This window comes from Engystomops pustulosus, chromosome 5 (genome assembly GCF_040894005.1).
Source record: "Engystomops pustulosus chromosome 5, aEngPut4.maternal, whole genome shotgun sequence".
NCBI classification, from domain to species: domain Eukaryota; kingdom Metazoa; phylum Chordata; class Amphibia; order Anura; family Leptodactylidae; genus Engystomops; species Engystomops pustulosus.
The window spans coordinates 141,295,770-141,312,443 of record NC_092415.1 but is presented as its reverse complement, the minus strand read 5'-3'; the positions used below and the strand labels follow the sequence as shown (position 1 = coordinate 141,312,443).

Below are 16,674 nucleotides of genomic sequence, written 5' to 3'. Positions count from 1 at the left end.
ATGAGCCAGCTCACTAAGAAGAGCCATAGTTCCCATCACTAGCTGACAAGGCCTGGAGCCTGTAGTATAAATAAATTCTAAAAACTCGGAGCAGGGAACATGTAATAAGTGAGTTAAATAAGTAAGGCTTATCTGGACAGAGCTGATACGCTGATGACAAGATGGGGGAAGTGAGCAGCGAGAAGAGCAGAGACAGATAAAGTTCTGTAGAATCACAGACTGGGATGGAGGGACTGAAAGGAACAGGGAGATCTTGTACCTCACTATTCTGTGCAGGAAACATTTGCATTCCCTGTTCTTTACACTTCCAGCTTGGCTACATTCACTGTTACATGACCTCCTTCTCTGTGAGCAGCAGCTCCTACCCCCCCATGAATACGTAGTGTAAACAAGATACGGTCTCATAAGGCTTAACAGCACGTGGAGAGGAAGCAGCTATTGCAGCAATGAGATAATCTGAGGGCTATAGCAAAGAAACTACTGAATATAGGTAACAAAGATAATAGGCAAAGTTGTTTTACATCCCAAGAGCTATTGATTTGTGAAAAAAACCCTTTACATTTACTCTTAAACATTGCTTTGAAAACATGGACCCTGGTTTTTCAGTCTCTTCAGTGAAAAAACGATGTTTCATCAGTTTTTTTGGGCACCCATAGACTTCTATTGCCTTCCATGATTCACATGAGTGAAAAAGTGGAAATCGCTGAACCACGGACGCAAAAAACAAAGCCAATGTGAAAGAGCGCTTTGGTTCCATGGACACGATCGCATGAGCAGATGAGTGCCGCAAGCTGGCTTAAGAGGGAGGGGGTGAGTGCATAGGGAGCTGAGCGGCTGTGCTGGAATGGGAACTGCCCTACCTTTTACAGTATAGCAACCTGTGCACAATGCAAGTTTACAGTGGCCGTTACTGCTGCTACTTTTGCATCTAGCTCGTGGCCGCTTTTTGCAGCTGTGTGCAGGGAGCTTTATATGCAACAGAAAACATATGATTCGGTACATCCCTGTTTGCAGATACCTTATCAGCTAGATTCAAAACAACCTAGATTGTGTCCAATTTGTCAAAACAACCAAATTGTTTCTCTTAGTCCTATGAAGTGCCCCCTCTCAAAGTCAAAGTAAACAGGGCAACATTTTTTTATTATTGTTGTAGAAACATTTCTTGCACTCCACGATGAGACCACATATGTAATAATTTACATACAATTAAGTTATGAAGCAATGCAACAGGTCTTTTTTCAATAATTATCATACCATGTGAAATATTTTCATCAATCTATGCACCCTATTAAACCAATTATTAATCTTTCTATTTCATACCAAGGAAAAAAACAATCCAAACACAGAGTTTAAGTACGAAAATTTAGTTGTCAATTTGATGGACCTGTTTTTGGCTGCCACTGAGACCACCAGTACCACCCTGTCATATGCTATAATCATCCTGCTAAAATATCCAAAAATTACAAGTAAGTGAATGGTACATTATGTATGGATTATTATTAATTATTTATAGAGCACTGTTAAAGGGGTTATCCGAGTGTTAAAAATTACTTATGGCCGGGCTGTGGTGGGCTATTTAAAAATAATTAACTTGTACCTGCCTCCTCCGGCAGCGCCGACGTCCTGCGCCGACGTCAGTTTGATCCGTTGCCCGTTTGTTTACAGGGGCACAGAAGCCACGCACAGGGAACTTCCGGTCCGTGATGTGTCTGGCTCCTTCCATCCATCCCTATCTGTCAGCGTTGTAAGCGCTGGGAGATGGTGTCGGATGGGAGCTTCCGTCCCAGCGCCGGACATCAGCAGCATGCACCGGACGAGGTAAGTAGATGTTTACTATGTTTAAATAGCCCACCCCATCTCGGCCCTCAGTAATTTTTAACAAACGGATAACTCCTTTCATTACATGACACATTCAGTAAGGGGTTCACATATATTACAATGAGAACCAGGAGCACTCAGCTCCTGAATGCTCACAATCTATATGGGAGGGTATATGGGACCTGCACGTGGGACGCCCTGGTGATGGTTGTAAGAACAATGGAAAGAGTGTGAAGCAGAAGATCTTGTGAAGATTACAGATTTTGTGTGGGACAGTATTGGCTGATTAGTTCAGATTTATATGAAGAGGGAAAGGGGGACAGGTTTTGGATGGCCCCTGAGGACCCCATTGTTTTGGCGAAACACGTTGAGGGGGCTATAGTGTGAAATTTATTTAGCATTGAAATGAGAGTTCAGTCACCTTTGGAATGTGTGAGGGCAATAGGAGATGTAGCATGAGCACACGCAAAACATAGGAACAGGTTTACCAATGTGGACAATCCAGATAGGTACTAGTGTGTTTGTATCTCCATGGCACGGCATCTTAGTGCATCTGTTACTTTTCATTTGGCTATACTGACATCGCTACAGTGTTGCAAATATAATAAAGTGATTGATTGATTCACAAACAAAATACTAGTGACATCTACAGGCTCTCCCTGGTAGTGTGCTTCAAGTATACTAAAACGCTTCTCCTGTCCGTACATGGTGACTAATCATGAACTAGCAAACAAAACCATTGATTTGTAGTTTTTATAGGATTAGATGTGATCATATATATACTTTTATAAATAAAGGTTAATTTTTAGACCAATAGGTTTCAATGAGGTCCTTACGGACTTTTTTTTGTAAATAGTATGTAAATATATATGGACCCAGTCATATACTATATCCACAATCGTTATTTGATACAAAGGACAATTCATACACAACCTGAGGATGATAGTAGTTTAATGGGGTAAAATTTGCTAACAGAATCCCTTTACAGTCTTAGTCCAGGCTCAGTTGCTCACTGCCAACATGATAATTTCCCAGTCTATGTCACTTTAAGGTGGTAAGAGTTGCAATATCGGCCAAACATGTATTTCAGGAGATATGGTAACAACATAGGTCATTGCACTAAGCCATTTTTTGTAACTTGTTTACCTTTATTGGAGTCAGATATTTCTGCAACTCTGATCATTTCAGGGTGCAGCCACACATTGCACACATAATAATACAGCGCACGTTGAGCACAGGTGCTAGAGAGGGCTCACAGGCTGCTAGCACCGTTGGCAAAGCTGCCGGTGGCTTCACAATGATGATGGTGACAATCATCGCTACCCGTGACGTCATTTGGGAACTGGCAATCGGTCGCCATGATAGCCCCAATCTTCCAAAGACCCAAGGCTGTCTTGTTTTAACCATTTGATTACAATGTGCGATTTGTAATTTGTGCGATGTGCCCAGGTTACATACAAGACAGGTTCTGTAGATTTGTTCTTAAATTGAGTTTGTATGTAAGTCAGAACGGTATATTTTATAATTGTAGCCCCAGTCAAATTGTTTTTGGTCTCTGTGACAATTGGATTTTGAAATTGTTGGATGGTCATAAGAATCAGGATTAATAATAAATCTGTGATAACCTGTGATAACTGTTATAGCTGTTTATTATAGCCTAAGGCTAAAGTATAGTAAATTACCAACTTCCAGGGGTCCGTTTGTAATTAGGAGTCATCTGTAAGTCGGGTGTTCCTAAGTAGGGGACCGCCTGTACTGCCTTACTATAGTATGGCAGTATATGGTAGGATCAATCAGACAACCTAGGGTTAAAGTACCCTAGGGGGTCTGAAAAATAGTGAAAGTAAAAATATATATATTTTTTTTTTAAAAAAACATAATAAAAAAAAACTAAAACTTCAAATCACCCCCTTTCTCTAGAACTGATATAAATAAACAGTAAAAATCATAAACGCGTCCAAAAATGCCTGATCTATCAAAATATAACAATGGTTTTTCACTGCGTTTAACTCGGTAACGAGTTTTTTTCCCAGTTCACAGAACATGGAATAATAAATACCGTCACTATGAAGTGCAATTTGTAACACTGAAAACAAGCCGTCACAGAGCTCTCTAGGTGTGAAAATAAAAAAATTAGAGATTTTTGAAGGTAGGGAGTGAAAAATGGAAATGAAAAAACATAAAAGGGCCAGGTCGTTAAAGGATTAAAGGGGTTTGCCCATGAAAAAAAAGTTCTCAAATTTTAATTTCCTAGTGATGTTTACACAATAAAGATAATTTTAACCCCCTTACTTTAGAACTTTACTCTGTTTTATTGCTGTTTTATTGCTCTTATAACTCAGTAATGGTCATTGTAAAATTCCAGAGTGTGAGCGGTCACTAGCTGAACAGACACTTCATGATTCCTCTGTTCTGGCAATGTGCTTAGAGTAGCTTTACATAAACTTTTGTTTAGCTTCTAAACATTATACTTGTAGCTGACACATAGAAAAAGAGAGATAAGACAGATGAAAGATGATGAGATCCCTGAGAGGGATATAAAACTCAATGGCTCTCAGCTCAGCTAAATTACCTATTCAATAAAACACATAGTCAGCTGTGCTATAAATACTTTAACTGTCTGTATCTTGCTGGAAGGAAGTGCCTGTGTTTCAGCTGGTCTTGTACTGCAGTGGCAGGAGGCAGACAGCACTGCGTTGTGCAGATAGGAGAAACTATTCATGAGCAGAATCCGACCATAGTCAGAAGATTTACGGTCGGATCCAGCGGCAACCAAAATTGTAAACACCAGGACTGATAGAGACAGGTTGGACTTATATCTGTGAAATTCTGTATTTTTTGCTAATAACAGTGAATTAGAGAATGTGTGATTTTGGTATACAGAGTATATTTAAAGGGGTATTCCCATCTGGGCATTCACATTTAATTTAATTCATTTGCTATATGTAAACATTTCTTCAATTGGATATAATATATAAAAAAAATGTTCCTGTGTGAAGATAATTTCTCATAAATGTTGACATGCTGTCCCTTAGAAACTAGATAGTTTCCTCGGATACGACCACTACACATTTTGGCAGCAGTGGCCAGACATGCGCTATTGAGCCCTGCCTGACCTCCTGGCTTCGCCAATCATTATCACAGGACGACTGTAGGACATACAGTAACTCCCAGACATTTCATAGACATTTGTGCAATCCCTCCAGCAGAGGTGGTCATATCCAAGGACACAGTCTTGTTTCTAAGAGACCATATGACTACATTTATGAGAAATTATCTTCACACAGGAACATTTTTTTATAACATCTAACTGAAGAAATGTTTACATATGGCAGATTAATGAAACAGAATGTGAATGCCCAGACGAGAATATCCCTTTAAGAATCTTGTCTTCGGGGTTATACTCCTTTGAAATTCAACTGCAGTTCATAAGACATCAATATCTCCAGTATAGGTCATTAATCAAATGGCAAAGTCCTGTTAAACCATCTGTCCTATAAAGAAGGTGTGTATCCTGTATTATAAATGCTCCACTGCTGCTCTTTCCTATAAACTAATTAGCTACACATTTATATAAGCTTTATTATAAATATATTATTATTATTGTGATTAATGCTTCACAGAGAAAATGCAAGATGAGATAGATCATATCATTGGTAACTCACGATGTCCTTCACTAGAAGATCGGATAAAAATGCCATTTACAGATGCAGTGATTCATGAAATCCACAGATTTACAGATATTGCACCATTAGGAGTACCGCGAGCAACCAGCCAGGATACCGTTTTTAGAGGATACTATATACCAAAGGTAAGAGGTTGGTGTGTAAATAGGGTTAACATTTGTTGATGTCTTTTATTTACCAGTAAGCATTTATTTCTTTAAGGAGGAGGTCAATATATGTAATTTGTATGTGTGTGTGTATATATATATACACAGGAAGTCCTTAACTCTTTAACAACCAGAGCTGTGTGGCACAGTAAGAAGTGATTTAAGCAAGCTGCAGTACTATAACGGCACTAAAGATAGCTATCACCATGTCTATAGACACAGTGATTGGGGGAAGCAGGCTGCTTTTTCCAGTTTCCTCTGGTCCTTAATATACCATGGTTCTTCTCCCCCTTCCCTGTGTCAAATTACAACACCAAGCCTCTGTTTTAGAGAAGGATTTTTTTATACTTAACATTCCCATACAAGATTTTGATGCAGAACATACACACCTCTTTGAACACATAAAGTTTTCACATATTTTACATTTATTGAATCACACATCCTTATAAAATGTCCCACTCGGCCAAAAGATTATATTCAGTTGCTGTTGACAATGATTCAGAAGGGCAGGCCATTGAGGATGTCCAATGCCTGTATTTCCCCAGCTCCAACCCTTAAGGACAGTCTATTGTCCTAAGATGGAACCCATCCCCTAAAATTAGACCCCAATTTCTGATTTTGTGGGCAGGTCAATTTTGCTGGCCACACAGACACTGAATTTTGTCAATTTATTGGTGTTCCAAACCAATGTGAATGTCTACTTATCTTTTTTGCACAAAACTTGCACTGTACTTTCACCATAATTCTGGCATATATGTGCCAAAAACTGTCAAAAAGGACTTGAACCACATGAAGTTCTTTAGACCTGTTTTGACACTTTTCCAACTAGTGCAACTAAGGGTACATGGCGTCTGGAAAGGGGGTGCAGTCTCTGGGAAAACAGGGTGTCTTCAGGTAGAAAGTTGTCCTAAAGTATAACCCGGCAGTCTTCAGTGAAAAATCTGCCACAGCAATAGAATAGTGTTTTCTAGCAAGATACTGGTAGAAACTGAGATACATTGTAAATCCCCCCCATTTTTTTTTCCGGTGGCATTTTCAGTAGATTCAGTAGTGATGATGAAGGTTTAGGATTTTGCCCTACATATAACATTGATAAAACAACAAAACAAAAACAGAGTATTGGAGAGTGGATGTTTTCTATAACATGAGCAACTCAAATGACACATCATTTTACAGTCAAATGAGGCCAGTCCTCAATGGAGTGGCCTATATACAAGGCCACTCCTTCATCACCACTCCTCCCATCTGGGTATGCACATTTAATTTAAATAATCTGCCAGACAATTTGTCTTTCTTGAAAATGCATCTTATTAAAAAAATACCTGTGTGAAGATAATTTCCCATAAATGTAGCAATGTTGTTTCTTAGAAACAAGAAAACTGTCCTTGGATATGACCGCTACCCATGTGCTATTGAGACCCTCCAACCACCTGGACTGAGCATTCATTACCTCAGAAGCTGTGGGACATTAACCCCTTTGTGACCCGGCCTTAAAAGGCTTAAATTAGCGCACCATTTTTAACAAATTTTCATACTTATTGGTTTAAAGGCCAAAATTTTTTGGCAATACCATAAAAAAATGTTTTCTGCATTTTTTGTGACACATAGGGATAGTTAAAAATAAAAAAGTTAAGGGAGTTTTTTTTTCCATTTTTAGTTTTTTGAGGGGGTTAAAGCTACAAAAACTGGAGCAAAAATGTTTTCTTTTTTAATGTATAGTCTATATTTTTTTCAGTTTTACAGTCGGAACTGTATATTTTATAATTGTAGCTCGAGACAAAAAATTTTTTTTGTCCCAGTGACAAATTTTTTTGTTGTAATGGAAGCAAGGATGATCAATAAAGCTTCATTACAGACACCTTACAGCTGATCATTGCAGTCTGGGACTAAAGGAAAGCATTCAGAGAGCTTCACCAGAGGTCACAATGGGCAGAGGGGTCCGTCAGTAACTAGTGGTTGTCTGTAAGTGGGGTATCCTTAAGTAGGGGACTGCCTTTAACTTATAATGACCATTGTAAATTAATTTCCTAGTGTGTGACACTCATTTTAATATATATGTATAATCTTGGGCAAACGGGGTGACTATGGCAATGTATTTTATAGTGTAGTGGGGGATTTTTTTTATTTTATTGGGGAATATTAATGTGTATTTTTATATATTTATTAATATGTAATTTGTGTTAACTTTATATGTCCCCCATAAAGTCATAAAGTCTACTTTCTTGTTATCACCTGTAACTGGGGCGTTTATGAGAGCCTCAGTTACAGCGGGAAATGTCTGATTAACCGCCTACAGAGTCGGTGTTCACTTGGCAGTGCCCGCTTTCATCCTCTCTGCATCACGCAACTTCAGCGCAATGCTGTTGCAACATCCCCCATCGAGGGATAACCTTTTTCTTCGGTGGCTGTAAACAGCCAGGGCCCAAAATACCGGAGTGGCTGGCTTATGCGGCTTTTTGGTACACTATGGTCACGGTGCTTGGTACCAGAGTACAGGCCTACAGCATGGCAGGTCTCCAGCAGATGGTGTGTGCAAGAAATATTGAGGGAGCGGTTGATGCAATAGATTTCTCCCTGGGAGAACCCCTGAGGTATATGTATTAGTCCCTGGATGATGAAAGATGGGGAGCACGTGATGGTGATGCGGCCTGATCCAGAGATTACACAGAGGCACATTGTGCAAATCAACTTACAGTTCTTTATTTAACTCCAAACGGTAGGCAACGGCCTTAACAGTAGCATCAGATTCAACAGAGCTGGAAAGCTGGTGAGACATAGCTGGTCCGCAGGAAGAATTGCTTACAGCCTGGTAATAGCTTCAGGCTGTGCTTGTAAAGATGGAGCCGGGTCCAGATTGTGGACCTCTGCTTCCTTGTAGTGTGTCTGGGTGGTGGCCTCTGGTAGTGTGTCTGCGTAGTAGTTTGCCACTTAGCTATTCTGGCATAAACAAAGAGCTACGCCACGTAAAGCCAGATTCATGAGTTGCAACTTTAAAAAAAAAATTATGCATTTTGTGACTTAATATAACATATAAAATCACAGACAGCAAGTAGAGCACAAGAACATTTATTAAAAGGCCAAAGCCAGTTTAATGAATCTAATGGGCAGTGGAGCTCCAAAGACAAACCTAGAACTGTCCCAAACAACCTGCCTATTGATAAATAATCCCCTATGCGTGTTTCACCTGCCCTCCACATTAAAGATGGTTTCAAATGATATGATACATACAGAAGTATTTTATATATTCACCTTAGACTCCCCTCCACAGCTTTTTCTTTCAACATCCATTGTGCATTCATTCATGTGAAAACAATTAATACAACAACTGTGTGGTCAAAATGCTCAGCAGCCCCCTTGATAATTTCCACTATATTCTAAGCACTGAAATGATGTATTTCCAGAATAGCAATTTTAATTTTCATGGAAAACATCTGTTAGATAAAATGTTTACTACACCCCTTGATAACGTTCCTGAGGAGTATAGTTTTAAATGCTGAGGGTCTCTGTAAATGTATCAAAACACATAAAAAGTATTCCTGCTAAATATACATTTCAAAACCCCAACACCATTCAAGCCTACAGCCATACCATGGGCTTATTGGTAGTATTGTAAATGCAAACATTTTCTAAATTTTAACTACCCGTATTACTCCTAACTATAAGATGCACCCCAGATTTAGGCTTCCAAAATAGGAAAAATATATTTTAAACCAATTAAAATATCCCTGTTGGTCGCACTAAAGCACAGCACACACAGCTCTGCTTCATCCATACATTTACACACACAGCACTACTTCATCATTACATTTACACACAGCTATAAACACAAACAGAAATAGGAACACACTCACCAGTGCTGCATATACTATGCACTACTATACACAGTGGGCACTGCTCTACTATACACATATAAGGAATACACTGGGAACTACTCTACACATGAATACACACACACACAGAACACTCTGGGATCTAATGTACACATGAATACACACAGCTCTACTATACACCTATAAGGAAAGCTCTGGGAAGTACTACACACATGAATACACAGACAGCTCTACTATACACATATAGGGAACACTCTGGGAACTACTACAAACATGAATACACACGCAGCTCTACTATACACATATAAGGAAAGCTCTGGGAAGTACTACACACATGAATACACACAGAGCTCTACTATACACCTATAAGGAAAGCTCTGGGAAGTACTACACACATGAATACACACACAGCTCTACTATACACATATAGGGAACACTCTGGGAACTACTACAAACATGAATACACACACAGCCCTACTATACACATATAAGGAACACACTGGGAAGTACTACACACATTAATACACACATAGCTCTGCTAAACACAAATAAGGAACACAGTAGGAACTACTCTACGCATAAATACATACACAGCTGTACTAATCACATATAAGGAACACACTGGGAACTACTCTACACATGAATACACACACAGCTCTACTATACACATATAGGGAAAGCTCTGGGAAGTACTACACACATGAATACACACACAGCTCTACTATACACCTATAAGGAAAGCTCTGGGAAGTACTACACACATGAATAAACACCCAGCTCTACTATACACATATAGGGAACACTCTGGAAACTACTACAAACATGAATACACACACAGCTCTACTATACACATATAAGGAAAGCTCTGGGAAGTACTACACACATGAATACCCACACAGCTCTACTATACACCTATAAGGAAAGCTCTGGGAAGTACTACACACATGAATACACACACAGCTCTACTATACACATATAGGGAACACTCTGGGAACTACTACAAACATGAATACACACACAGCCCTACTATACATATATAAGGAACACACTGGGAAGTACTACACACATTAATACACACATAGCACTGCTAAACACAAATAAGGAACACAGTAGGAACTACTCTACGCATAAATACATACACAGCTGTACTAATCACATATAAGGAACACACTGGGAACTACTCTACACATGAATAGACACACAGCTCTACTATACACATATAGGGAAAGCTCTGGGAAGTACTACACACATGAATACACACACAGCTCTACTATACACCTATAAGGAAAGCTCTGGGAAGTACTACACACATGAATACACACACAGCTCTGCTAAACACAAATAAGGAACACAGTAGGAACTACTCTACGCATAAATACATACACAGCTGTACTATACACATATAAGGAACACACTGGGAACTACTCTACACATGAATACACACACAGCTCTATTATACACATATAAGGACTGTGTTCAAACAAACACTTGTCAGCCATAAACTGAAAAAGCGAGAGACAAATTGCCTCCGCAATTGTGAGTTTCTTGCATTGAGTTTCAATAAAAATGTCTGTCTTTTAACCCCAAAAACCCAATGGTACCTCTTTAATTCTGTGACCAGCTGTGTGACAAAACAGCAGTTTAACTCCACATATTTATTGCAGTATTGGTATGTCCCATCCATCTAAGCATTCAATGTTGACAGTAGCATCTAAAAGGTTAAATGGCTGCAATCAGTGTAAACACTGACTTGGGCTGCTAGAACAAGAGTTTGGCAGGAGTCAGACACTGCTGGGCTCCTGCGGTGATCTAATCGGCACAGGTTCTGGACAACCTCCAGGACATAACTGTCAATGTGAACACACAGTTATTTTTGTGATAACTACAAAGTTGTTGTGTTCTTGAGAAGACCAGGTTCTTGGAGTTAAAATATTTACTTTTGTTCCATAGGGTGCGACAGTGTTTCCCATGATAACCTCTGTTTTAAAGGATTCAAAATATTTCAAGGATCCTAAGATATTTGATCCAGCACATTTCTTAGATGAGCATGGGAACTTTAAGAAGATTGAAGCTTTTATTCCTTTCTCAATAGGTAATATTGAGTGCATCAACTCTTTTATAATTTGCTATTCAAGATTATATAATGGCTCAGTACAAAAATTCTAGGTTGTATTACGCTATAGTAAAGCACCCACAAAAGTATATAGTTCATACTTTAGTACCTGGTTCATCATATGACATATAATGGAGGTATTATCGCCTGGACTTGAAGGGGTATTCCCAACTAAACTTTCACATTTAATTCATCTGCCATGTACATACATTTCTTCTGTTGGATCTTATTAAAAAATGTACCTGTGTACTCATATGGTCCCTTACAATTGAAGGAAAGCTGTCTTTGGATACTACCACCTATGCTCAAGTCATTGCTCAAAGAAATTGTTTTTGCATATGAAATGTCTGGCTGTGGGACATACAGTAACTCCCAATCTGTGGTAATGATCGCTGAATCAAGTGGTCCGGTTTCACACTGCCAGAGTGTGCCAGTAGTTGTATCCATAGAAAACTATCTAGTTTCTAAGGGAAAACATGCCCACATTATCTTTACACAGGTACATTTTTAATAAAATCCAAAGGAATAAATATATACCGTATATACTCGAGTATAAGCCGACCCAAGTATAAGCCGAGGCTCCTAATTTTACCACAAAAACCTAGTAAAGCCTATATTTTTTTTACTCGAGTATAAGCCGAGTTTCAGCATATTTTTTTTGTGCTGAAAAACCAGGCTTATACTTGAGTATATATGGTATATGGTAGATGAATTAATTAATTAAGAAATTGGATTTCCTGCTGGGAATACCCTTTTAAAGATTGTAAGAAAAAATATCTCCATAACGCAGTGCTGTACAGACAGCTTATGCATACCACTGTACAAACATTGCCATGTTTATTGGGCCTTTTTGGGGTTTATGATTGAAAATTAATTTTTAATGTAAAAACGACTAAAAAATATTATGTCATCTTTTTATAGGCAAACGTGCCTGTCCGGGTGAAGGACTTGCACGTATGGAAATTTTCTTGTTCCTTACATACCTTCTACAAAAGTTTGACCTCAAATGTGACAAGGAACCTGAAGACATTGATATATCACCTGTCCCTAACCGTGGCTCTTATGTACCACAACCGTATCAGATATCAGTGACTTTGCGGTAAACACCATCGAGATAACTTCACTTGAGTTGAAATCACAACCACCAACCTCAGACTGTGACATTACAACCTTGTTGTTTCTAGGAAGTGGTGTCAGTGTCCTTATGCTTCTTTTTACAGCAACTTTAAAATACTATGTCCACTCTAGTAATAATTTTAAAAATCTTGTTACTGTTTTTTTGTATGGTTTTTGTTTTTACATTTTTTTTTTAACTGGGTTTGCTAGAAAAACCCACAATGGCAAGGGGATCTGGTGTTAGGAGAAATTGGCATGGATATTTAAAAAATCCTTGGTACCTGTAGTTGCCTAGTTAGGTATATCTAACCATAGAAATTTTGCAGAAATGAGTGGTCCAGGGTGTGTACATGAGAAGTAACACTGTTCTAGTCATTATGTTACTTGTCGGAGGGTAAGTCTTCTCAGTATTGTTCAACGACTAAAGTAATGCTCAATAGTAGTAAAAATGTATTACAGATTATACAGAATCGGTTTATTTGCAATATACTGCAATTCAGATGGGTATTAGGACAGAAATTCTAGGGGCATAAAAAAACTGTGTATATACACTCACCGGCCACTTTATTAGGTACGCCATGCTAGTAACGGGTTGCACCTCCTTTTGCCTTCAGAACTGCCTCAATTCTTCGTGGCATAGATTCAACAAGGTGCTGGAAGCATTCCTCAGAGATTTTGGTCCATATTGACATGATGGCATCACACAGTTGCCGCAGATTTGTCGGCTGCACATCCATGATGCGAATCTCCCGTTCCACCACATCCCAAAGATGCTCTATTGGATTGAGATCTGGTGACTGTGGAGGCCATTTGAGTACAGTGCCCTCATTGTCATGTTCAAGAAACCAGTCTGAGATGATTCCAGCTTTATGACATGGCGCATTATCCTGCTGAAAGTAGCCATCAGATGTTGGGTACATTGTGGTCATAAAGGGATGGACATGGTCAGCAACAATACTCAGGTAGGCTGTGGCATTGCAACAATGCTCAATTGGTACCAAGGGGCCCAAAGAGTGCCAAGAAAATATTCCCCACACCATGACACCACCACCACCAGCCTGAACCGTTGATACAAGGCAGGATGGATCCATGCTTTCATGTTGTTGACGCCAAATTCTGACCCTACCATCCGAATGTCGCAGCAGAAATCGAGACTCATCAGACCAGGCAACATTTTTCCAATCTTCTACTGTCCAATTTCGATGAGCTTGTGCAAATTGTAGCCTCAATTTCCTGTTCTTAGTTGAAAGGAGTGGTACCCGGTGTGGTCTTCTGCTGCTGTAGCCCATCTGCCTCAAAGTTCGACGTACTGTGCATTCAGAGATGCTCTTCTACCTACCTTGGTTGTAACGGGTGGCGATTTGAGTCACTGTTGCCTTTCTATCAGCTCGAACCAGTCTGTCCATTCTCCTCTGACCTCTGGCATCAACAAGGCATTTCCGCCCACAGAACTGCCGCTCTCTGGATGTTTTTTCTTTTTCGGACCATTCTCTGTAAACCCTACAGATGGTTGTGTGTGAAAATCCCAGTAGATCAGCAGTTTCTGAAATACTCAGACCAGCCCTTCTGGCACCAACAACCATGCCACGTTCAAAGGCACTCAAATCACCTTTCTTCCCCATACTGATGCTCGGTTTGAACTGCAGGAGATTGTCTTGACCATGTCTACATGCCTAAATGCACTGAGTTGCCGCCATGTGATTGGCTGATTAGAAATTAAGTGTTAACGAGCAGTTGGACAGGTGTACCTAATAAAGTGGCCAGTGAGTGTATATATACACATATATATATTAGGTAAGGCAGCATCCCAAAATGCATGGTCTATCAAAATATTAAAACGTTGATGAGCACCATGACAGCGCCCACCTTTTCATTATTTTGCAACTCAATAAAATTAGAATAACAGTACAGTTCCAAAAATCGTAACAATGGAAATGTCATCTTGTCCTGCAAAAAGAAAAGACACCTTGGCCAGTTCTGTACACCGAAGTATGAAAATGTACTCAGCCTCAGAATGTGACAAAAATATTTTTTTTCCTTTACAAAAGATTATAAGTGTTTAAAATCAATTAAAACATAATAAAAAATAAATATAAAATAATAAAACCTATGTAAATTTGGTATTCCTGTGATCACTTGGAGGTTTTACTTGGGAGGACAGTAAAAGCTGTATACAAACAGAACAGTATGTAAATGCCTTTTCTATTTCCTCAATTCCACCACAGCATGAGCATTAAATATTGACACTAGAAAGTACAATTTGATATGCAAAAAAATGCCCTACATGCCCCACACCGACCATGGCAGCTATGTACACAGAAAAATAAAAAAAAACTATGAATCTTTGAAGGTGCACACCTTTTTCTTATTACCTTCATCATGGACACCACACTACAAACAGACTCTACCCATGTTTTCGCCAAAAGTTTAGAGGATGGTGAACGGATTCTTCAAGATTTGGATATCGATGTTACATTCCTTACCACTCCAGCCTCATCAGAACAAAAACGTAAACTAGAAAATGATTCAAGAAGGTTGGTAACTCTGCAGCTACACTTGGCCACCTTAAGTGACTATTTCAAGTCTCACTTTATACCAAGAGGAATGCGTTCAAGGATTGCACCCACTTTTTTTTCAACATGATCCCTGTTAAGGATATCACACTGGTCTTGAATGCCATCTTACATACTGTCAGACATTTTAAAGACTCAGCATTCATTTCACATAACTTTGTGTAGTGAAAACTAAAGTTTGGGTGGGGTTCGTCCCTCAGCACACAAAGACTTATTGCTCGCTGGGCATTTTGTTTATGTTAAGACAGCCAATGGTTCTACATTCCTTTGTGTGCTTACATCCAATAGTGTCAAACCACCCAATAGTATTGCCTGCTTGTGTACTTGCACGCCCCTTGGAGAGTGTGTTATGACTTTCCAGATAAGAGTTTCAGTGCCAAAGAGAATAAAGCAGTCTTGAGCTAATCTTCAGACAATGAGGAGGGGTTTGAGCCCCAGATAAAAATCTCTAAGATCCTGAATTCAGTGAGAAATTCGCACAATTTCAAACAAATATTCAATGGACTTAATATTACTTAACATAGAATTTTTGAAGAAAGAGATTGGCACATTGAAATGTAAGATACAGACCACAGTAACTTTGCTAAAGACTTCAATATCGGAAGAGGATTTCACCAAACATAATGATCTAATGAATACCAGGATTTTGAATTCAAAACGGGAACAGGAAGAAACTAAACGTAAAAATGGAAGATTATAGGACTGGTTTAATTTATGGATGGCAGGGGGATCATGCTCCAACAAACCAAAAGGAGAAACAGAAGGGGCGTCTGCATAGTACAAGAAAAAATGGCTCTAAAGAGCTTCGAATACATCTGTTTTTTTAGGAACACAAGTGACAACACCTCCAAACAACGATCCAAAACCCGGAGAGGTGGATAGAAACACCTCACGACTAACACAGAAATAAACCACACCGATCATGGCACTCAGAAGGAGGAATCCAAACCATCAGTGGTAAATATTTAATCTAAAATACTGACCAACAAATCTCTGTACTCTCTAAGGGATTCTTTTTGCATTGTGTCTAAACCGGCCTTGTTTCAAATGGAGGTTGATTTACAGAGTTTTTTTTTAGAACTATTAAGTTGAAACATTATTTCTGTAACCAAATTTTGAATACTAGGGCTGATGTTTCATGTGATACTGAACTTAAACAATTTCATTTACGCAATGTGAGCACCTTCACCCCTGATGTGGATGCGCCTCATTGAGGCCTTGACAGCTGCAATTCAAAATGTACGCAGGACAACTTCTGCTGGAGGTCTTTCCCGCCCCAATCTCACACGAGCAGAAATTTGTGCATTGGAGGAGTTGGTCGTCATGGATACCAGCTCCTACCTAGCGGAAATCCGCAGGCAATTATCAGAACACATGGTTTACCAAAAATAT

General features: G+C 39.2%; 1 protein-coding gene across 1 annotated transcript in view; it reads left to right on the top strand.

Moving 5' to 3' along the window:
• Positions 1 to 12,869, top strand: part of LOC140133265 (cytochrome P450 2C20-like) — a 29,602-nt gene extending 16,733 nt beyond the window's left edge. The window contains exons 6-9 of the mRNA XM_072153244.1: positions 1,325 to 1,466; positions 5,442 to 5,629; positions 11,431 to 11,572; positions 12,515 to 12,869. Coding sequence (XP_072009345.1) covers positions 1,325 to 1,466; positions 5,442 to 5,629; positions 11,431 to 11,572; positions 12,515 to 12,696 — 654 coding nt within the window. The 3' untranslated portion in view covers positions 12,697 to 12,869. The remainder of the gene's footprint in view (positions 1 to 1,324; positions 1,467 to 5,441; positions 5,630 to 11,430; positions 11,573 to 12,514) is intronic.
• The last annotated feature ends 3,805 nt before the right edge of the window (positions 12,870 to 16,674 follow it).